Here is a 23,335-nt window from a genome sequence, read left to right as displayed (position 1 = left end):
TGTTGCTTTGATCGTTTTACAATTTGTTATATACCAAAATCATCGCAATTTAGTGTACAATACAAAGAAAAATAATAAGCCGTTAGCTTTAACCGTTTTGCTCACAGCGTGATTTGTATAAAATTATATAAAAATATTTTTTTGCGCTGTCATATATTTCAATATTTATATATGATAATGATATGCTTAATGTGTACATTTAACCGTATGCATTTTACATTATATATATCATGGGGTAGAAGCTGCTATATTAATTAAAAGCTAATCTATTTCCAACAGATACAGGATAGAAAACTATTTGCAATAAGAAATTGACATGTAGGCCTATGCCCTGTCATTGTCTCAAAATACTGTATAAGAATTTGATGTGTAGGCCTAATATCACAATAATATCAACATTTGACATGCAGGATTGTGATTAATTCATTCCTTAACCCTTAGTGGACGGATTGAGCCTCAGTGTGAAGTAAAACAGGTTTGGGGAGGTGGATGGGTTGAGCTTCAGTGTGAAGCAGAATTACGCACCATTGTTATGGTAATAATGATTCGAAACAAAGGTACCAATACTTCTATATGCTATAAATTCACTTATGGGAACTTTTATACAGACGTGAGAGTTAGGCCAATATCAGTAATGCTTGTGACTTCAAGGGGGAAAGTACTGCATCTCTCTCTCTCACATGAGTCTTTTTGCAAATTTGCTTGTAAATATACGAAGGGGTTGCTCTTGTTTTTTGTTTTCGTCTTTTACGATAGTATGTCGGTTGTAAATGTAATTTTACAAAGAAAACTGCAAAGAAATATTAGAAGAAGCATGTAAAAGTAAAAAAAAAGTTACTGAATCTTCCTTCTCGTAAATTTATGTAAATATTTTACAACAAATATGCCAAAAATTTGTTACTGCTTTTATTTCTTATCTGTTTTGATATTGTGTGAGCAGTAATAATAATTTTACAAAATACAATGAATTTATTTATTAGAAAAAAAAATATAAGTGGGTAAAATTTACGATTGTCTTGTAAATGATGCCCCATAAGGGGTTGTAAATAGTCATTTCAACTCCTCGTGGAAGGTAGGGAAATTTTTTTAGAAATTTTAAATTTATACAGTGTGAATGTATGTATCATTCTCTTTCCATTGATGTGATTTTTTTTTTTTTTATTTTGCCGACCTCAAAGTTTCCCCGGTCTGGGGTGCTGCACATTGATAAATTATGCCGTCCTTTAAGGGTTAATATCGGAACTGGCTGCTTAAGTATATGTTTCATTTCAATTAATGTGGTCTATGTGGACCTGCTTACGTAGGCCAACACTAATTTTTAAAAAAAAGCAAGATGTGTTTATTTAAGGCTTGCCCAAGATACACGCATCTTTTATAGAAGATAATTGCATACTTCACAACTTGGGGAACTGAGATCTCTGGTGCCATCATGCAAGGAGCTCACCATTAAAGAATGGAGTCAAATCCCTTCTGGTAATCATTTGGACTGTTAATAAGTGTGACTTCACTACCCTTTCAAGAGCTGGCCAATCACTGGCATGCAAAAAGCCTTGGCTTTAATTATAACATTTTTTTTTAGGGTTGCGTTACAGTTGTTGACTTGTTGAAAATATGCTCAATTTAGATGGTGACTTCCATAAATAAAAATAAAATAATTCTTTATTCATCCTTCATGCATTGGAGAGGAAACTTTTATTAAAGTATGCCACTAAATTTACGGTTGTAGCTATGGCTGAAGAAATATAACGTGCAGGCCACAAAACATTTTGGAGGAGGCAAAAGCAACATCCAATACTTGCAAAATCACACCTTTACTTTGTTTAATTTACTGCATTTATAAATAAAGTAAGTTGCAGTTTTAAACACAGCTTTGATAATCTATGAAGAAAGGGAATCTCCAAAATGCGTTACATTTAGCAATGAATGGGTGCGATGATGTCTGGAAAATGCAATCGGCTGATGATGTTAAGAATGTAAACATTAGCAGAATGCAAGTGGCGCCTGATCGCTATGTTTATAAATTATAATACGATAATAATTTGACAGTAATGCATGAAATATAATTGCATACAGTACGTTAAACAAGTTTGATTAAAATCATCATTATTCTTAATACAGCTGTATTATTTGACTTATGCAAATGGATATCAGTGAGGGTAACAACCTAACCGGGGCCAATAGTCTCTCTCTCTGTGTGCCATGTACACACATACACATATGCAGGTTTATGGAAATGAAAGCAATAAATTTTTAGGTTTTTGCTGAAAATGAAAGCCAGAAAAATTTGAAATGCCAGAAAACATTGAAAGGTGTCAGGTCATAATTTGACAATGCACTTATATAATGGTTTAGGTTCCGACGAAGCAAAGGTGTAAGCATTTCTGGGGAGATGCTAATGTAGCAGACCAGAATTTTCATAAGGAACTAATGAAAAGGTTGGACGGGAGGTGGACCTCCTCAACAAATTTTAAATCATATACTGTACATACGCAGTATGTGCGTATGTATGTATAGTATATATGAAAAGATATATATTTGTATTGATATTTTTAGATAATTCTTGTCTGAATTGCCTTTTAAAATGGCCTAAATTCTATATTTAATTTTACTAAGGCGTCAATAACCTAGAGTGGCGCCAGTTTTATTAGCCATAAATCAATCGATCAATCATTATTGTATTACTAAGTTTGGAAGCCATGTCTGTAATGTTTAAAGTAAGCTTCAAGGTCAGTATTGTTTCAGATTTTTATTTATTTTTCATGGGAGTAGTATTGTCTAATTCATTAGTAGAAGATTGATTGTCATAACTCTTTAGGTTATATTGTATTCTTTTGTTAGGAACGATATGCTTTATTGGTCTTCTATTTTTACAGTTCATGATCTACCATTTGGTGGTGTTGGCAATAGTGGTATGGGATCTTATCATGGGAAAGCATCATATGATTCATTCACCCATCGAAAGTCTTGCTTGATTCGCGACTACAACAAAATTGCTGATGCTATTGGCAAGTGAGTGTACATGGTGATACTTTTATTTATAAGACATTAATGCTATAATTCTTGATACATTGAAAGACTACAGTGACAACAAAGCCCTTCGTAATGTTAAAGAAACTTAATGTTTTATTGAAGCCAGGATTAATTCCATTGAAATAGGACTGCTTTTTGTTTTTCAGAAAGAGATACCCTCCATACAGTGAGGGGAATATGTTATTCCTTTCCAAAATGTTGCAAGAGAAGACCATTCCAGGCCTGAAATACCTGCCCTATTTGCTAACATTTGGTCTTGGTATTGCCACTGCATTTGCCATCAGAGAAATAGCTAAGGTAAGGCTAGCAGGCATACGGTTGTTTCTGGCAAAATACATGTATATTGGAAGCCTATGGTGTCTGTCATTGGTGAAGTGTAAACTTGTTATTTAGTCATGTAGCTTGTTATATGGTTGTGTTGAGGGTTAATATTAGAATGAAGCTAAATGGTCTGAATTTTCAGACATAAGAATTGAGAACAGGTATCTTTTCCTTCAGAATGATATACAAGATTGGGTGAAGCGTAGAGCTGGTCGTGCAATTGAGTTAATGCGGCTCCTTTAGACTTTTTAGTCAAATGTAAAGCTAAAGCCTTTTAGGATAACATGAAATTGTGATATCAAGTAAGTAATTGGTGAATTAAGCTTGTTATTCGGTAGCCACTGTGCATCATAGATAATCTGCATAATGTGAAAACTAGTAATAGTGAAATCAAATTCAATGCCATGTGATATTTCAACAGAATATGAGGAAAATGTTTAGATATATATTGTAGATCTCACAGGAGCACTCAATATTCTTCCAGGTTTATATATCTTTTTTATTCCCTTGATCTTTACCCATTTTTAGTATTGTGCCAGTGTTTTACTCCAGTGACTGGGTGACAGCCAGCAGTGCTGCATAACATAGTCATGTCAATTTATTCACCATCATTGGGGCAGAGCATGTGGAGAGCAACCTATTTTGATATATGCCTGCCTAATAATGGAAGAATAACATACTTCTACACATTTTAAATATACAGTCGACCCCCGTTATTTGTGGGGGTTAGGGACCACAACCACCCGCGATAAGTTGAAATCCATGATAAGTTGGAACCCCCCCCTCTAGTTTTAATAGTTCAGACACCAAATATATCTTAAACTAACATCCTAAAACATTTTAATATCATTTCAAAGTCATCTTACAACATTACTGTACCCTTAAAAATATATGGCTTACAGCTATGCATGAACACTCCTATAACTGTTACTGTACCCTTACCAAGGCGAAGACTAATCAAGTTATCACTATATGTATTCAGGCATGGACATTTTCTTTCATACAGTGTTCAAGCCTTACTGTTTTATATTAACATAGACAAGGGTGACGTTGGTACATTATATGCATCGAAAAATATACGAAATAATGAGAAGTTTAAGATTACGCAAGCCATGTGGGTACTCATCAGTGATGAATGTTGATTGAACATGATGATGATGAATTAACTGTGCAGTCTGATGAATGACAAAGACATGACTGCACAGCAAAGCTGAGGAGTTACATCTCTCTGGGGGCACCTCTTCCCCTTTTTCAGGTCTTCTTTAGGGGCTTCGGGAGGCTTTGGAGGGTCCTTCTTCATGGGTTCAAGAAACATGGTGATAGGCAGCTGCTGTTGCTGTTTCTTCATGCTGACGAGGGCATTATTATATAGCGTGCCATGCATGCATCAAGGGGGTTTGTGAACTTGATGGAACGTTCCAATAAGGATCCCATGCCGAAGCCAACTCCTGTTTCAAAGACAGGCCCTCATCCTCATGCTTATCCCCCTGAACCTGGTGTATTTTCTTCCTTGATGGCAGACTTCGTCAGCTCTTCTAAATCCTGGTCCATCAGGGGGTCAGAGTGGGCATCAATGAAGGTGCCAACTTAAACTTTGGTGATGTCATCGAAACCTTCTCCACCAAGCATCCTCACCAATTGGACTGTGTTATCAGTGGCCAAATGTTGAATTTCTTCAGGAGAGAAGGCCTTATAATCTTGAATACACTCCAGCCACAACTTCTTCCAGCACACATTAAGGGTCTCCTTTTTCATATCTTTCAACGATCGGTCAATGACAGTCAGACACATGGCACTCGTGAATTTATGCCAATTTTTCAGCGTAAATTCACTGTCAGTGTCCATTTCATTCAGGTGTAGAGTGGCGTGCCTTAAAGGCATGGATCACACCCTGAGAGAGAAAGAGAGAGAGAGAGAGAGAGAGAGAGAGAGAGAGAGAGAGAGAGAGAGAGAGAGAGAGAGAGAGATGGTGTTGGACTTGAACTCCATGCACAAGTCATTGAGGTAATCCTTAACTCTGAATGAACCGGTTAAACGTAAGGACTTTGGTAATCCAGGCCTTGGTGTTGTGCATCCAAAACACAGGCAGCAAGTACTTGTTCTTGTTCTTGAGGGCCCTGGGGTTTGCAGCCTTGTAAATGAGGCCTGGTTTCACCATGAAACCAGCAGCATTGCTACACATGATGAGGGTAACCCTATCCTTCTGGGCCTTAAACTCGGTGGGCTTTGGCTTCATCCTTCATGAAGTATGTCCGTGAAGGCATCTTCTTCCAGAATAAGCCAGTCTTGTCCATATTGAACACTTGTTCTGGATGGTAGCCCTTGTCCCTGATGATTTTCTTTAGTTGTCACTGCCTCTGAAAATGGTGGAGCCACCCCTTGCTGGCCTGAAAACCTTGAGGAGCTGATGATGATCCTGCTTGTCCAACACCGCTACCAACCACTGTTAAATGATCCTATCCCCAGGTCAGATAGGGTCATCTTTTATTACTGTACCTGTTTTAAGAACAGGATCAGACATCTTACTTTCCTAAGATGTCTCAGGGTCATCTTTTATTACTGTACCTGTTTTAAGAACAGGATCAGACATCTTACTTTCCTAAGATGTCTCTGGTAGCGGTGGCTCCCTGGGTCAGCAAATTCCTTCTCCTTTGTCTGCTCCTCTCACTAAACCTATCTTTACACAAAGGCCTACTGGAATTAAACACTGAGAAACAGAACTAAGCTTTATTAGCAGATTTAACAAAAGTGATTCAGCAAAAGTTATGATCATGAAATGGAGTGAGTTCCACCCCCTACAAATAGAAAAAATATATATATAAAAAGAAAAAAAAGAGATCAGAGGTACAAATAGTATTGAGCTATGACAGGAACAGTGGAATAGAGGCAGTTTGAGTGTTTAATGAGGGAATCCTAAGTTTGATATTTACAAACTCAAGTATCTGAAGTTTTTGTTGGGTCTGTGCTTGGCAAATAGAAATCATCACTAGAGGAAATTCTGATTCACAAACATTCAGGTTAACGATTCTAAACCAGCTAATACTAGTGACTGACACCCTGGTCACCAAACAAAGTAATAAGGTCATAATTATTCTAGACAACAATAAATGTCATATAGTATGTAAAGAGTAAACACCACTTCCGAAATATTCGTCCTCTCAGGGCAAACCCAGAATTCCTGTTGCAAGAAACATATCATATATATTAAAACCTGAAATGGTGTTACAAGACATTAATATTCAAAACAGAAAAATGCACAATAGAGAATAGAACAGGAAAATAAATAAAGGAGACACAGCGGAATTTCACTGTAGCACTACTAGGTCTTTCCACAAAATGTCTGGAAAAGATATAAGTGTTTATGAGTTATGGTACTTACTTTCTATGGTGACAAATAACAGATTTTCCAGTGGTGATCTTCCAACACTTCACCACTAACCAAAGCAGACATTTGATCACACTGTCTCCATGCACTTAAATCATGACCAAATGCTCTCTGTATCCAACTGTGCAAACCTCCAACGTTGACACAAATGCACCTGCAGCAGAAGTACTACTGACAGGCCAGCACATAGTTTCCACTGTCGTCCAAGACTAAATATATATATATATATATATATATATATATATTTATATATATATATATATATATATATATATTTATATATATATATATATATATATATATATATATATATATATATATATATATATATATATATATATATATATATATATATATATATATATATATATATATATATATATATATATATATATATATATATGATTGATTGTATATATGTATCACAAAAAATGGGGCAGTTTCAGTGCACATACATAAATTATAGTCAAGGGCAGGAATAAGCTGGAGATTCACACTTTCTTTATTACTTCCCACGTTTCGTGATTCATAATCACATCATGAGGGAATTCTACCGAAAATCAAATAAATTAATAAAAGGAATGAATGACTAAAACCGAATTATGTTAAAACAATAATTTAAAAATCTATAAAAACTCAGTTCAAAATTACAACACACTAGAGCACACATAAATACATACACACAAAGCATAAAATCATGTCACATACAGACAGTTATGGTTACACAAGACCACATTAAAAGTAACATAAGATCACAAGACAGTCCAAGTAAATTACATCAACAAAATTGTTTTTTAAAATTTCAAAGGGTGGAGAAACAAACTAAGACAGTAATATATAATTATACAAAAAAGCAGAAGACGCTAATCTTACAACGCAAATGACAGAACCACTCTAACAGTAAAAAATATATTTATATATATGTATATATATCTAAAAAAAAGAGAGATCAGAGGTACAGACAGTACTGAGCTATGACAGGAACAATGGCATAGAGGCAGTTTTAAGTGTTTAATGAGGGAATCCTTAGTTTGATATTTACAAACTCAAGTATCTGAAGTTTTTGTTGGGTCTGTGCTTGGCCAATAACTAAAATCATCGTAATTTATATGAGTTTTGCACTTGGTGGCATGATTTCTTAAACTGGATAGCTTTGGATAGATTTTACTGTATTTCTGCACATTATTTGTTAAAAAAAAAATTATTTACTAATTTTCAAATAATATTAATGTAAACACAGTAAAATATCAATATAATGTTTTTTTTTTTCAATGTTCACCCTAAAACCACCCCCAGAAATTCTAAACAAAGCAGCCAATCCAGGAATGCCATTCATTTTCCTTGGCACTGATTGGCTGTACCCTTAGTGCTGATTGGCTGTGCACCCCCAAGACTTTCTCTCGTGGAAATGTACGTATGTATTAAGAGTCCCCATCTCTGCCACTTCAAAGCGTATCCTTCAACTATTCGAGCGTTTCGTTGTGTATCTGTGTACTTTCAGTGTCTTTATTTGCAGTGTTAATCTGTGTAGTCATCCTAAGATGCCTCCTAAATACCCTGCTCCTTCTAAGGCCTCTGGCAAAGAGCCTAAGCATCAGAGGAAGGCCATGACGCTCCAAGAGAAGGCAGGACTTCTGGATATGTTGAAGGAAGGGGAAGAGTTATGCCACAATAGCCCGGCATTATGGCGTGAATGAGAGTACCGTCTGGTACATCAAGAAGAAAGAGGCAGAGATAAGGCAGGCCGTGAGTGTCAGCTTCTATGGTAGTGCAAAGGTTTCCACTGTATGTGATAATAGCATTAAGAGGATTGAGTCGGCCTTGGCATTTTGGATCATGGACTGCCATAAGAAGAACATCTCCCTCGACACCATCATCATTTGCAAGAAGGCATGACAACTCTACCAGCAGTTTACAACTGTTACGGAAGACAGCGACGTACAGGAAGCAGACTTCTTAGGCTTCAACGGATCCACTGAAGAAGAAGAAGTAGAAGAGGAAGAGCCACAAGCAGGATCATCATCAGCTCCTCAAGGTTTTCGGGCCATCCAGGGGTGGTCCCACCATTTTCAGAGGCAGTTACAACTAAAGAAAATCATCAGGGACTAGGGCTGCCATCCAGAACAAGTGTTCAGTATGGACAAGACTGGCTTATTCTGGAAGAAGATGCCTTCATGGACATACTTCATAAAGGATGAAGCCAAAGCCCACTGGGTTTAAGGCCCAGAAGGATAGGGTTACCCTCATCATGTGTGGCAATGCTGCTGGCTTCATGGTGAAACCAGGCCTCGTTTACAAGGCCGCAAACCTCAGAGCCTTCAAGAATAAGAATAAGGGGTTGCTGCCTGTGTTTTGGATGCACAACCCCAAGGCCTGGATTACCAAAGTCCATATGTTTAACTGGTTCATTCAGAGTTAAGGATTACCTCAATGACTTGAGCATGGAGTTCAGGGTGTTGTTGATTATGGATAATTCTGGTTGCCACCCTCTGGATCTTTATTACAAGGGAGTCCAGCTCTAGTTCCTCCCTGCCAACACCATCTCTCTCTCTCTCTCTCTCTCTCTCCTCCCACCTATGGACCAGGGCGTGATCCATGCCTTCAAGGCACTCTACACCTGAAACTCCGTTGAGCACCTTGTGAATGAAATGGACACTGACAGTGAATTTACACTGAAGAAGTATTGGCATAAATTCATGATTGCCATGTGTCTGACCGTCATTGACCGATCATTGAAAGATATGAAGAAGGAGACCCTTAATGCATGCTGGAAGAAGTTGTGGCTGGAGTGTGTTCAAGATTATAAGGGCTTCTCTCCTGAAGAAATTCAACATGTGGCCAATGATAACACAGTCCAATTGATGCTTGGTGGAAAAGGTTTTGATGGCATCACCGAGAATTAAGTCGGCACCCTCATTAATGCCCGCTCTGACCCCCTGATGGACCAGGATTTAGAAGAGCTGACGAAATCTGCCATCAAGGAAGAAGACACACCAGGTTCAGGGGGATGAGCATGAGGATGAGGGCCTGTCTTTGAAACAGGAGTCGGCTTCGGCATGGGATCCTTATTGGAACGTTCCATCAAGTTCACAAACCCCCTTGATGCATGCATGGCACACTATATAATAACGCCCTCGTCAGCATGAAGAAACAGCAACTGCCTATCACCATGTTTCTTGAGCCCATGAAGAAGGACCCTCCAGTCTCCCGAAGCCCATAAAGAATTCCCTGAAGAAGGACCCTCCAAAGCCTCCTGAAGCCCCTAAAGAAGTCCCTGAAGAAGCACCTGAAGAAGGGGAAGAGGTGCCCCCAGAGATGTAACTCCTCAGCTTTACTGAGTCATGTCTTTGTCATTCATCAGACTGCACAGCTAATGCATCACCATCATCTTCAATCAACATTCATCATTGGTGATATTTTTCAATGCATGTTTAAATACTGTATTTATGTACAGCATTTAATGTACCAACATCACCCTTGTCTACGTTAAAAGAAAACAGTAAGGCTTGAATACTGTATGAAGGAAAATGTCCATGCCTGAATACATATAGTGATAACTTGATTAGTCTTCGCCTTGGTAAGAGTACAGTAACAGTTGTAGGAGTTTTCATGCATAGCTGTAAGCCATATATTTTTAAGGGTACAGTAATGTTGTAAGATGACTTTGAAATGGTATTAAAGTGTTTTAGGATGTTAGTTTAAGATATATTTGGTGTTTGAACTATTAAAATTAGAGGGGGGGGGGTTCCAACTTATTATGGATTTCAACTTATCGCGGTTGGTTGTGGTCCCTAACCCCCGCAAATAACGGGGGTCGACTGTATATTTAAAACATGCAGAAGTATGTTACTCTTCCATTATTAGGCAGGCATATATCAAAATAAGTGGCTATCCACATGGTCTGCCCCAATGATGGTGAATACAAACCTAGTTCTCCAACCTTGGACTGTGCCATAGCCATTGTACCATGGCCTTCAATGGTCTAGGGTTTGAGTTCCCTTGCTTGAAGGTGTAATCAGGCATTTATCCTCTTTTTGTTCACTTTCCTGTTTTTTTGAAAAGTGTGTAGGACAGACAGATGAGAAAGCAAAAGTTGCTTGGTGGATTATCAGGAAAGTGCCTTCATCTTCACCTAATCTTTTCCTTTTGAGTGTTTTATTTCTAAATCCACCCTGACTGACTTCCCCCGGTTGTTGTGGCAAACCTGTCAGATTTCTTTTGCCTTACAAGGTGTGCCGGCCCCACCTTGTCGACCAGTTGCTTCCGGCACTCTTTTCAGTGAAGTATGGTGACGTTATTTATACTCTCAGCAGAACTTTTGCAAGTAATGTAAATACTCTTGTTGTTGATGGTATTGTTGTTTATTGTTCTGTTTATTTTTACATTACTGTTGTTATGAGTCTATTTATTAATTCTGATATTGATTTATGTTGTTCATTCTAATTCTTTCGGGAGACATTGAGCTGTACCCTGGGCTTGTTACTCATTACAGTAAGAAAAATTGCAAAGTACTTTACTAAAATAGTCAGGGCTTAAGGTCAAATTTTCTTGATCTCCAGAGTTGTGCCCATAACTATGATTTGATGATTTTATCTGAGACTTGTAAGTAGTGTCTATGAAGGGTTGAGTTTTTAATCCTAGGGTTTGAAGGCTCTGGCTTTATTTATCGTCGTAACATCCCACTTGCACAAGGTATGGCTGTATACACTAAGTCTGGACACCTGTTTATTGTCAGAAAAATATGGAGTGTAGTTGTCATGAAGTTCTTTGCTTTAAAATTTTCATTAAGTTCTACAATGTTTACGTATTTGCTGTTTACCACTATCCAAATATTGATGATTCTATATATAAGTGTCTTTTGGAAAGGATTAGCATAGCTCATTCACAGGATTCAAAAGCTTCATTCGTTATTTGTGGAGACTAATGCAAAGCATAGCGAGTGGCTAAATTCAAATTCCACAGATGAACATGGCCAGTCTGCTCTTGAGTTCTGTGTATCCTCTGATTTTGTTATCTCCCAAGATTAGATTCTATAGATTTTTATGTTGACGCAGTATCTTTGTGGACAAGTGCAAAAGCTTTGTAATACAGTGCCTGTTCCAAAGAGTGGCATATTTGCAGACTGCAGTAACTACAGGCCAATCTCTACTTTACCTGTGGAACCTAAAGGATTGTTAGCTGATAGTCAATATGCATACAGGAAACAGTTAGGTACCTGCAATGCTCTATTAGACTTGACATGCCATTAGCAGGGGAACCTAGATAAGGGTATTGAGTGCAGAGTAATTCAAATAGATTTTAGTGCTGCTTTCGATTATGTAAATCACAAGGCACGTATTTATAAACTTCAGAATCTTTGAGTGGGTGGATATGTTTTAGGATTACTTCAAGATTTCCTTATAGCAAGTTGCTGTGGATGGGATCTGTAGTGAACCAAGACTTACTGTGTCTGGAGTTCCACAGGGCAGTGTTCTTGGTCCACTGTTATTTTTAGCATATACAAGTGATATGATTGTATGCCTGGAAAACAAGATTGTTCAGTATGCTGATGATCCAACACTTGTGGATGTAGTAAAATCTCCACTTATGAGAAATGAAACTGCCCTCAGCCTTAATTGGGACTTGGACCGGATCAGGGAATGGTGCAGTCGGTGGGGTATGAGGCTGAACTCAAGTAAAACGAAAACACCATTGATTGCCAGATTCACTGAACAGTAGTACCAATATGCAGTAAATGTGCCTCACTGTCAAACTTCTCAGTTCTAGAGGTCCTTTATTCCTCACACCGTTGGACTGTTAAACAGCCTCCCAGAGGATGCCATGCAATCAGAACTTCGGAAGTTCAAGCGAAGATGCAATGCATTACTACCCTAATACTATTCTCCTTACATTTTTATATATTTATTAACCCTTTAACGCCGAAGCCCTATTTACAAAAACGTCTCCCGTATGCCGGCGGCGTTCGGTGAGTTAGCGCCGAAGCGGAAAAAAAGTTTTTTTCAAAAAATCATAGCACGCTTAGTTTTTAAGATTAAGAGTTCATTTTTGGCTAATTTTTTTTGTCATTGCCTAAGGTTTAGTATGCAACCATCAGAAATGAAAAAAAATATCATTATCATATATAAATATTGGAATATATGAGTGAAAAAAAAACTCGTATATAATTGTATACAAATCGCGCTGTAAGCAAAACGGTTAAAGCTAATGACTTAATTTTTTTTAGTTGTATTGTACACTAAATTGCAATGATTTTGGTATATAACAAATTTTAAAACGATCAAAGCAACACATAGAAAATATTATCACAAAATGATGCATGAATTCGTAACGCGCGGACGTAAAAATCTTTTTTTTCAAAAATTCATCATAAATCGAAATATTGTACTAGAGATTTCCCGTTTGTTGAAAAATTAAGCTAATTGATTGAATATTACTAGACTGTAAGTGTTTTAGCTTACAATTGCAGTTTTCGACCATTTCGGTCGAGTTAAAGTTGACCGAAAGTCGAATTTTTTCTATTTATCTTGATTTATATGAAAATATTTCAAAACTGATAAAAGCTACAACCATGAGTTATTTTTTGTTGTATTGTAAATGAAATTGCACACATTTTCATATATAAAACTTTATGGAACGACTAATATAAAACGGTGCAAATATTACGACAACGAGATGAAAGAATTTCTGAGATGTTCGGCCGAGTTACCAGCGCAAGAGACGTAAGGAAAATGTTTTTTTAAATTCACCATAAATCGAAATATTGTGCTAGAGACTTCCAATTTATTGCAAAAGGAAGGTAAACGATTGAATATTACTATAATGTAAGAGTTTTAGCTTACAATTGCGTTTTTTGACCATTTCAGTCGAGTTAAAGTTGACTGAAGGTTGAAATTTTGGAAGTTATCGTGATTTATGTGAAAATATTTCAAAACTGATAAAAGCTACAACCATGAGCTAATTTCTGTTGTATTCTACATGAAATTGCACACATTTTCATATATAAAATTTTATGTAACGACTAATGTAAACGATGCAAACATTACGACAACAAGACGAAAGAATTTCCGAGATGTTTGGCGAGTTATCGTAGCGCAGGCGTAAGGAAAAAATTTTTTTCAGAAATTCACCATAAATCGAAATATTGTGCTAAAGACTTCCAGTTTGTTGCAAAATGAAGGTACATGATTGAATATTACTAGAATGTAAGAGTTTTAGCTTATAATTGCATTTTTTACCATTTCGGTCGAGTTAAAGTTGACCGAAGCTTGAAATTTTGGCAGTTATCGTGATTTATATGAAAATATTTCAAAACTGATAAAAGCTACAACGATGAGTTATTTTCTGTTGTATTCTACATGAAATTGTGCACATTTCCATATATAAAACTTTATGTAACGACTAATATAAAACAGTGCAAACATTACGACAACGTTGAAAGAATTTCTGGCGCGGATGTAAGGAAAAAGGTTTTTTCAAAAATTCACCATAAATCGAAATATTGTGCTAGAGACTTCCAATTGGTTGCAAAATGAAGGTAAATGATTGAATATTACTAGAATGTAAGAGTTTTAGCTTACAATTGCGTTTTTGACCATTTCGGTCGAAGTCAAAGTTGACCGAAGGTTGAAATTTTGGCAGTTAACGTGATTTATATGAAAATATTTCCAAACTGATAAAAGCTACAACCATGAGTTATTTTCTGTTGTATTGTACATGAAATTGCGCACATTTTCATATATAAAACTTTATGTAACGGCTAATATAGAACAGTGCAAAAATTACGACAAAATGACGAAAGAATTTCTGAAATTTTCGGCCGAAGTTACAGCGCAAGGGCGTAAGAAAAAAGTTTCTTTCAAAAATTCACCATAAATCGAAATATTGTGCTAGAGACTTCCAATTTGTTGCAAAATGAAGGTACATGATTGAATATTACTAGAATGTAAGAGTTTTAGCTTACAATTGCGTTTTTCGACCATTTCGGTCGAGTCAAAAGTTGACCGAAGATTGAAATTTTTTGTAGTCGACGTTTGCTACGTCCACTCGGCATTCAACAGACAATTTTAGTCGACGTTTGCTACGTCCAACAGGCGTTTAAGGGTTAACTTTTTTAATAAGTGAGATCTCTTCTTTCTGTATTTCCATTTACTTCCTCTTACTTTTTCTTAATGAACATCATATTCTTTGGAATCTTGAATTTCAAGTCAATGGCCCCTCTGAACTTGTTCCATATGAATAGGTTTCATCTACTGAATAATAGTAATTATCCTATTTCTTTATTTCCTGCCATTCTCCATTATTGTCACCTAGCTCATGATAACAGGCTCATCCCATAAAGAAGTATGCATTCCCCCACTGAAGTATTCACAGCCCTCTGTTAAGTTGAATGTTAGGTATAAAGTCCAGGTTAATTTAGGTTAGGAACTGTGGAATTTCTGTCAGGATATCTAGAAAATATTCAAGGACAGGCCATAAAATGGAGTCTTTTTTACTTATCAGAAAGACAGACCCCAGGGTGTCTGTTTAGTTGAGGTGCTACCTTGCAACTCATAGCATCTTGGGTGCAAGTCCCATCTTGCTGAAGGGTAGAAGCTTACTTTCTCTTTCAGTTGCCATTACTTGAAAATATGTGTATGCAGTATATATAACACATGAAAAATGGATTTGAAATGTAGTTTCCTTGGCTAGGGTAGGACAGCAATACTGATTATTGGTTTTCTTCTCAAAGCTAGTCTATGCATGTTCTTAATTTCTCCTTATTAATGTGTTAAATACAAAGGAAAAAACAGTATAAAAATGTGTGAAATTTAAAAGATTTCTACTGTACATATTTTGTTCTTTATTCTTCTGACTTTTTGAAGTGTTCAAGTAAAATTTCATGAACATTTTATCTTTCTGATAGAGCACTGACTTGAAATTTTATGTACCACACAACTAGTGCTTGGAGATTTCAGCATAAGAGATTAATGTTAATTAGATGATTCTTACTTATTATTAATGTTAGCTACATCTTTGAGTCACTAGGTGCTATCACCATTCAAAATAAACAAAACTAATGCTTGGCTGATCTGGACAGACTGTCTGTAATCACCTTTTTCCCACCAGGTGATGTTGATATGTTTACGTTCTTGTCGGAATTTTTCCTTCTGTGTCCTTGAGCATAAGATGTGGGATGTAATAATTTTGATTTTTTTCTGGATGATTTTCTCCTGTGTATTTTGCTGGTTTTCTGTTTTTGCATCATGTCATCTGCAGCAAGCAGAGATAGAAGCATTAGGCTGTAGGAAAAGTTTTGTGTAAACCAAATGTAGTCAGTTGTGCATGATGGTCACATAGTGTGTTACCTATAGGGGTAATGAGTGTGATTTTGTTTCCCATGAAGAATGTAAGGAGTGGTGTGATATTTTTGTGAAGTATCGGAAGATGCGAGAGGCTGATAGGTTACATGGATAATTCGATAGTTCCAGCCCTAAACCTGTTCAATCTTTTCCTTCCAGGGTTTGATTCCTCTCCCATTCCCTCTGATATGCCTTCTTATGCTTTCCATGTGGTTCGAGAGAAAAGGATAGGTAAAATTGAGGAAGATTAGTTCACCTTTTTCATCAGTTAAGACATTTGGCAAAGTACATTATGGGTAAAGATCGCAGTCCCCTCCACAGTGATTGACCTTTTTTTCTGTTTACCCTATGGGATAGGTGTTGGAGTCTTCATCTGTCTGTAGCCCACCCTTGGGACTCCCCTGTGTCAGTAGGTCCTCTCCTCAGCCAGAAAACCATGACCATGAGATAAGTGTTGTTTTCATCTGTCTGTAGCCCACCCTCGGGATTCCTGTGTCAGTAGGTCTTCTCCTCTGCCAGGGAACCAAGCTGTGTCGTGGGATGAGGGTGTGTGTGTCATTTGCCATCATTCTCATAACATTCTTCTATCTCAAATCTGATGCGTTCTCTAAAGGATTTATTCTGTAGAGTTAAGTGTTTTTGTCAGCTGGCTCATGCATTTTCCTCTTTTGGTGAGTAACAGTGATATGTGTGGCCCGGTGGAATTATCTAGGGATTGTAGACATTATATTCCAGTTGCTTCAATAGTTTCTGAGTTGAGAGGAAGTACTTCAGTTGTTCAGTCATTTACTTGCCCTGTATTGTCATTTATTCCTTTCTTCTGACTTTAACCCCCCTCCTCTTCTTACTCAATTTCCCCCTCTTTCACTTTGTATTCCTCAGCTTTTGAGAATGATACCCATTTATACTACAGCTCTTCTTCATCTGATACTTGCATTGTTGTGCACATGGTTCTGGCTGTTCATCTCAGCAGGGTCTTGTGTCAAATTGAAGCTTTCATCCCTTTTGAATTTGTTGTGGAAGTGAGAGGCGGGGTATTTTTCTACAGTGGTGGTTATGTCATGCAAGAACCACCTTCCTTCTCCCATCTAACCTTTTCCCTCCCAGCTGTGTTGTGAGTCAACCACTAACTCTTAGCCATATGGGCTTTCCTTTCACATCCTGTGACGTGTTTGCTGTCAGTCCTGGGTATGTTAATGTCTAAGGCAGCTTTTGTTTCACCTGTCTCAGTCTGTGGATTTGCCCATTTCTGCTGCTCCAGTTCTTCCTCTAGCCTTGATAAATTTTGACCTGATTTGGGTGATTCTCTTTTGATTTTTAAGCACTTGATAAGCGTCATTACTCCTCTGTACCTTAACCTTTTAATGGAGGATGAACCAGTTGATTGACACTCACTTTTGTCTGCTTCTACCTCGGCTCCTGTTCAGTTGAGTAAGAAATTAAAAGTTCTCTACTTCTGTCAAGGCACATTTTGAGGTGATCTTGAAAGTGTTATATCTCTTCAGGCAGGTTCTTGGAATGAGACTGCTTCAGCTTCCACTTTCAGGGAGCCATGTAGAACTGCTTATTATGACATGAACTATGCCAGATCATCTTTCTCCTGTTCTAGATGCAAGTTTTTTAAAGTTGCTTGACCCATAGAAGCAAAGGGCTCTTGAAACAGTAGGATTCTTTGGCTTAGTAGTGCAGAAGCACTCATGAAATTAGCATATCATTCCACTGAAACACTTTCTTCTGCCAAACTCATGTAGTGAGGGATTAGAGAATTTACCTTGTCTGGATAGAACTATTTTTTTATGCTTCAGGAGAGATCTCTCATATTTATATCAACTCAGTTTTAAAGAAACAGGAACAGTTTTGCTCATGTTATCTTGTAGAGTAGCTCCAGCTCAGTGAGCATTTCATTGTTGTCTCCATAACCCCAAAGCATTTAAGGCCACCACTGGAGATGTTTTGAATCAGGAGGATTGTTACCAGCCTTTCTTTAAAGGCCTTCTGCCAATTTTACAACATTTCAACAAGGAGCAGATGATTTATTTTCAAGGTAGCATGATAAACTTAGTTCTCAGATGAGTATATAATTATCTGTAGCAACAAATAATCAACTATTTCTCTTTTTGAATAGTTATGATCTGTATTTTCTTGCAGGCAGAACAGATCACGTGTGGTAAGAGACATTCTAAAAAACTGGGCTATAAAAGAGTGAGCTAATGGCCTCTCTCCTGCTGTATGGGATGGACACAGTTAAATCTATTTCCCGATTTCCATTTTTGTAAGTCTTCAAAAACAACACTTCCTCCATAATTCTTTCTGAAACTAGAGCTGAAGTAATTCATTATGATTATTGTCTTCTACATGCTGTGCCAAACGGCTTGTAAAGGGGAAAAAAGCACTTCATGTGAAAGCAGTCCAGTGAATTGTTCAGCTTGCAATTTTGCTGATGCTCATTGGGAGGCAAAACTGCTTTGTTTGAAAGAGGCTTAAGAATGAGACCAATTTAGTTTTTTTCTCAAGAACTCTTGGGACAGTTTTCATCTTGCAGACACAACTCCAGTAGTAGTCTCTTCAGTTCTTTTGGGTTCTCTTTGTTGGTGGGGAGATCGGTCAAGACTGCTGATTGGTCTGCCCCTAGATCTCGAGAGCCCAGACCTCACATTATCATCAGACACACTGGAATTTGTTAAGGAGCCATTCTGGAAACATCAAAATGTCAGGGAGTTGGACTGTAGAAGAGAGCAAGAAGCATATAAACAACCTAGAGCTTTTGGTGGTTTGCAAGGGTCAGAGATAAGGCAATCACAGTACTTGGATAAATTAACCCCTCTTTCTTACATAAGGAGGTACAAAAGCAAGAGATCTGTACAGGCTAGACGATAAACTTCTCCAGAGATATCAGTCTTTGAACTTAGTTTGTCCCAAGAAGAAACATTGTTATTGTAGACCAACTCAGCAGGAAAAGGGACGAGTCCTAACATCAAAATGGTTTCTCCATCCACAGGTCTGTCAGAATTTATGGAACCTTTGGAGAGTCCTAAATATCTATCTGTTCATGACTGCTCAAAACTCAAAATTCCCAGTACACTGCTCTTCATGCAGGATCCCTAGGCATGGGTAGCTGATGCTTTTCTTAAAGTGTGGTCAGATCTAGACCTTTATACTTTTCCTCCTTTTGCTGTTTTGAGGATAGTACTGAGTAAGTTGCGAGCATCACTGAACACAAGGATGACTTTGATAGCTCCTTGGTGGCCCCAAAGGGAATGGTTTCCCAAGTTACCTCTCCTGGCGGCAGATGTTCCTCGCCCTCTGCCATTCTGGAAAGATATTCTCAAACAGTCTTTCAAGATAATTCCATCAAAACCTCTGCATGCTTCATCTAACCACGTGGAAACTGTCAACTGGCTCTTGCTAGCTAGAGGCTTTTCGAGAGTGGATAGGAAATTATTCCTCAATTCTAGAAGGCCCTCCACTGTTGGACTGTATCAGTAACAGTAGTCAGTTTACAAATCTGGGTGCTTGTCCAGAGGAATATCCAGCATCCTTACCACTGTAGATAACCTGATTATGTTGTTCTGGTATCTCAGGTATGTAAACCAACTTCTGTCTCAGCAATTCCGTGTCATGCTAAATTGAATACACTGTATTGTTTACAATTTAGATTTGAAGGTCATCTGATCTTTTGAGCTGGAAACCCCAAAATCTTCCTATCATGGTTCCAGATGGATATAGTCCTTAAGTATTTAATGTTACTTCAGTTTGGTCCTTTGAGTATTGAGTATGGCTTCTCTTAAGAACTCAACTGTGAAGAGACTTCTTTTTTACCTCCTGATATGGTAAAGGGCAGAAGAAGATGGTAAAGGGCATTAATGAACTTCAAGCCCTTGCAATGTGGGTTATGTTCAAGTGGATGCCTGTCTCTTTTCTTCCATATTTTAGAGCAAAAAACGTCTAAGGAAAAGCCTTTCCAGATTTATGGTGGTGCCTAATTTAACTTCTTAATAGGCAATGAATAAGAGGCTTTGTTAAGGGATTACCTTGACAGACTTAAACCTTTAAGAGAAGGAGTTAAGAATTTATTCTGTGTGTTAGGAAGCCCAAAAACTCCTATGTACAAGAATTCTTTGTCCTTTTTCCTATGTTGCTTAATTGAATCCCAAGCTTTAACTATTTCTGAAAGTAGAACCTAATAATACCCGTGCTCTAAGCATGTCTTGTAATTCCCTTAAAAGACTTTTACTAGAGAAGGCTGTCAACACAGCTTATTGAATGTGAAGTTCAGTTTTTGCCTTGCATTATATGTGAGACATCAAAGTTTGTGAGAATTGAAAAGTTCTTAGTCCTATCATTGCAGCCGGGACGATTTTCTCTTGAACCAGATACGAGAGTAACCTTCCTTTCTCTCTTATTGCTAGTCCATGCAGGTCACCCAAGGATTATTCCTTTGTTTATTTTGAATGCTGATAGCACTAATGGTGCAAAGATATAAGCTAACCTTAAGAGTGGGTAAGTATTCAAGTAATTTTATCGTGAAAATTTTCATTTTAGAAAATTTTATGCTTAGCCATATTCCTCCATTGTTTGTTTTTGTTTTACTTTCATTTTTGAGGAAAGGAATATAATTTCACAAATTTCGCTGATTTTCAGACTACCGGTGGTGAAGAAGACTGAGCTGCTGAGGAAAGGGATTGGTGATACAAGAATATGGCTCTTGTATTATGGAGATGAAGTGCATTTTTGTTTAGGAAATATTTTATCTTACATATATTACAGTATAAGCTTGCTTAATGTAGTTATTGATTTGAATTATTGGTGTGGTTATTAGCTAAGAAATAGGTTATCAGTGATGTTTGAAGGTAATTTTTCTGTCTCACAGGCTTATTTTTCTGAAATGAATGTAAAAAGTTAATTTTTATATATCTTACAGGGTTATTTTTCCGAAAGGAATTAGAAAAAAATATTTTTCTGTGCATTCCACGTGGAAAAGTTAAAACATTATAGTTAAGAGTGTCAGCATGTTGTATGTCTTTTGTTTACCACTTGAATAGTGTAAAAATATTTTGGGTAAGAATGCCAACCATTTACATTTGGCTTCACGAATTGAGTAATGCTAGACTTTGATGTTTTCTCTTGTAGCTTTTAGCTATTCAACTTCTTTACAGATATAAAAATTTCAGTTCTCTGTTAAGAGCAAAGCATGTAAGCAAGACCTAGGAGTATAGAAATGTGGCTCAGTTAAACTATTTTTTGGTAATACTCTTTTGGTTGTGGATGATAAAAACATCAAGGGTTTTAGTATTACAGAATTATTTTTATTACTTTGCTACTAGTAGTAACTCACTAGAAGAATTAAATAAGTGCTGCCTTCTAGGTTTTAAGTAAATACCTGTACTGTACAGTAGTAGTTATGAATAAGTCCATGCAAATAGCATATGACTTAAGATAAATTGAAATCCAGTAATTTCATCAAATCTGAATTGAAAGCATACTGTACCTTCCAAAGTTGGGTATGACCAGACAATATTATGGCTTGGAAAACACACTGTAGGCACTAATATTGGAGTTTCATGGCTTCCACTTGCAGTGCTTGTTGGAGTTTTAATTTTGATCCCAGCCCATTAATGTTTTTTCACCTTTATACTTATTAATGATGTTAGAGTACTGTAGTGGACTTACTCTCCACACATCCAAAACCTGTCACTATTAGGAAGAAATTGTATTATTAAACATGAGTACTGTAATGTATTGCAGGGCCTCAATTTCTCATTCCAAATCTTGAAGGAACAAATTTATTTTCTTTTTAATTGAATAAAATTGTATTTACTGTACATTTATTTTATTCTATTAATCACTGGTACATAGAATCATACTAATGTGAGAGTGGTACCCCACCTCAAAAATGATGAAAATTCTAGCAATCTCCAGTCAAGGCCACATGTAAATCATGTGAAGTAAACCTTTTGTATTTTGTTGTATGTATGTATATATGCATATGTACATTTGCCCGTCATGTATTTTGGTCTAAGGACAAGTAGCTGCTAATGCCCCAGTGTATAGCAAATATGAAGTTGTAGGCCACACTGCCTGTGAAACAAAAGTTGTTAAAGCCCCTTCCAACACAATGGGGAAAGACACAAAGGGCACTCGGATTTGCCTGTAATTCTCTCACTTTTAAACAGTGTTACCAGATCAAACAGTCCAAGGCAGGCGAACCTATGACTTGGACCACACACAGGGCAGAGCACAGTCAGAGCTGTGTCAGGCAACGTGGTCCCTAGTCAGGCGTCCATTCAGTGCCTTAACAAGGGGGATGGGCACTTCAATGGTTTGCCCATCGTTTCCCCGTCTATGACGTCATCTACACTCGTGATCACCATTCACCCAAAAAATTAAGAGTGTCTGCCTGCCATGCATTTGCCCCACATGTGGAAGGAGCTTAACGCAATCAAAGCACATTTGCCAAATAAGAGTTATGTTAACTGAGTAACTTTTTTGTGCATAACACATACTACACTAAAGTTTGAAACTATATGGGTATTCTTATAGTTAAAGTAATAAAAACCTATGATGACTTGGCTATACTTTTTTCCCCTCTCTCTCTCTTCCTGCATTACTTTTTTTAGAATTTGCATGTTCCTTTCTTCCTTTGCTAGGTTGACCTCTTTCATTAAGTCATTCCTTTGATAAGAATCAAAGTTGATTTGGGTAGTACATTGTCTTAATGACGTTAGTGACTTTAAGGACAATATCAATTGAAGGAAGTAATCCATGCAATCACAACTTAATACATTGTTATTGAAATACTGCTTCTGATACTAATTAATCTAGCTTCCTTTTACTTTACCTCTATTCATATTCTCTTGCTTCCATCTTACTTTCCACCCTCTCCTAACAATTGATTCATAGTGCAACTGCCAGGTTTTCTTCCTGTTACACCTTTCAAACCTTTTTACTGTAAATTTCTGTTTCAGCTCTGAATGACCTCATAAGTCCCAATGCTCAGCCTTTGGCCTAAATCCTGTATCCTGTTCTATTCTAATTAATCTAGCAATCTATCTACCGTATGTGCCAGCACATAAGGTGGTCCTTTAACTTTTAAAAAATCTCTCCCAAAATGGGGGCGTCATCTTATATGCCGAGTATAAAAAGTAAACCTTAAATCCTACCAAGATTTTTAATGACAGGCTACCTATGGTGTTGATGGGTGTGTCAAAAGTTAACTACTGTCACAACTATTGACACTGTAAACAAAACCCCAATAATAATG

General features: G+C 37.1%; 1 protein-coding gene across 1 annotated transcript in view; it reads left to right on the top strand.

The window, feature by feature from the left end:
- Positions 1–21,896, top strand: part of LOC136843497 (aldehyde dehydrogenase, dimeric NADP-preferring-like) — a 177,663-nt gene extending 155,767 nt beyond the window's left edge. Inside the window, exons 12-15 of the mRNA XM_067112032.1 lie at positions 2,874–3,009; positions 3,177–3,327; positions 3,529–3,653; positions 20,716–21,896. Coding sequence (XP_066968133.1) covers positions 2,874–3,009; positions 3,177–3,327; positions 3,529–3,594 — 353 coding nt within the window. The 3' untranslated portion in view covers positions 3,595–3,653; positions 20,716–21,896. The remainder of the gene's footprint in view (positions 1–2,873; positions 3,010–3,176; positions 3,328–3,528; positions 3,654–20,715) is intronic.
- Positions 21,897–23,335: the final 1,439 nt, after the last annotated feature.

Source organism: Macrobrachium rosenbergii, chromosome 11, assembly GCF_040412425.1.
Source record: "Macrobrachium rosenbergii isolate ZJJX-2024 chromosome 11, ASM4041242v1, whole genome shotgun sequence".
In the NCBI taxonomy this organism is placed as follows: Eukaryota; Metazoa; Arthropoda; class Malacostraca; order Decapoda; family Palaemonidae; genus Macrobrachium; species Macrobrachium rosenbergii.
The sequence above is the reverse complement of the archived record's forward strand: the minus strand, read 5'-3'. Positions and strand labels throughout refer to the sequence as shown.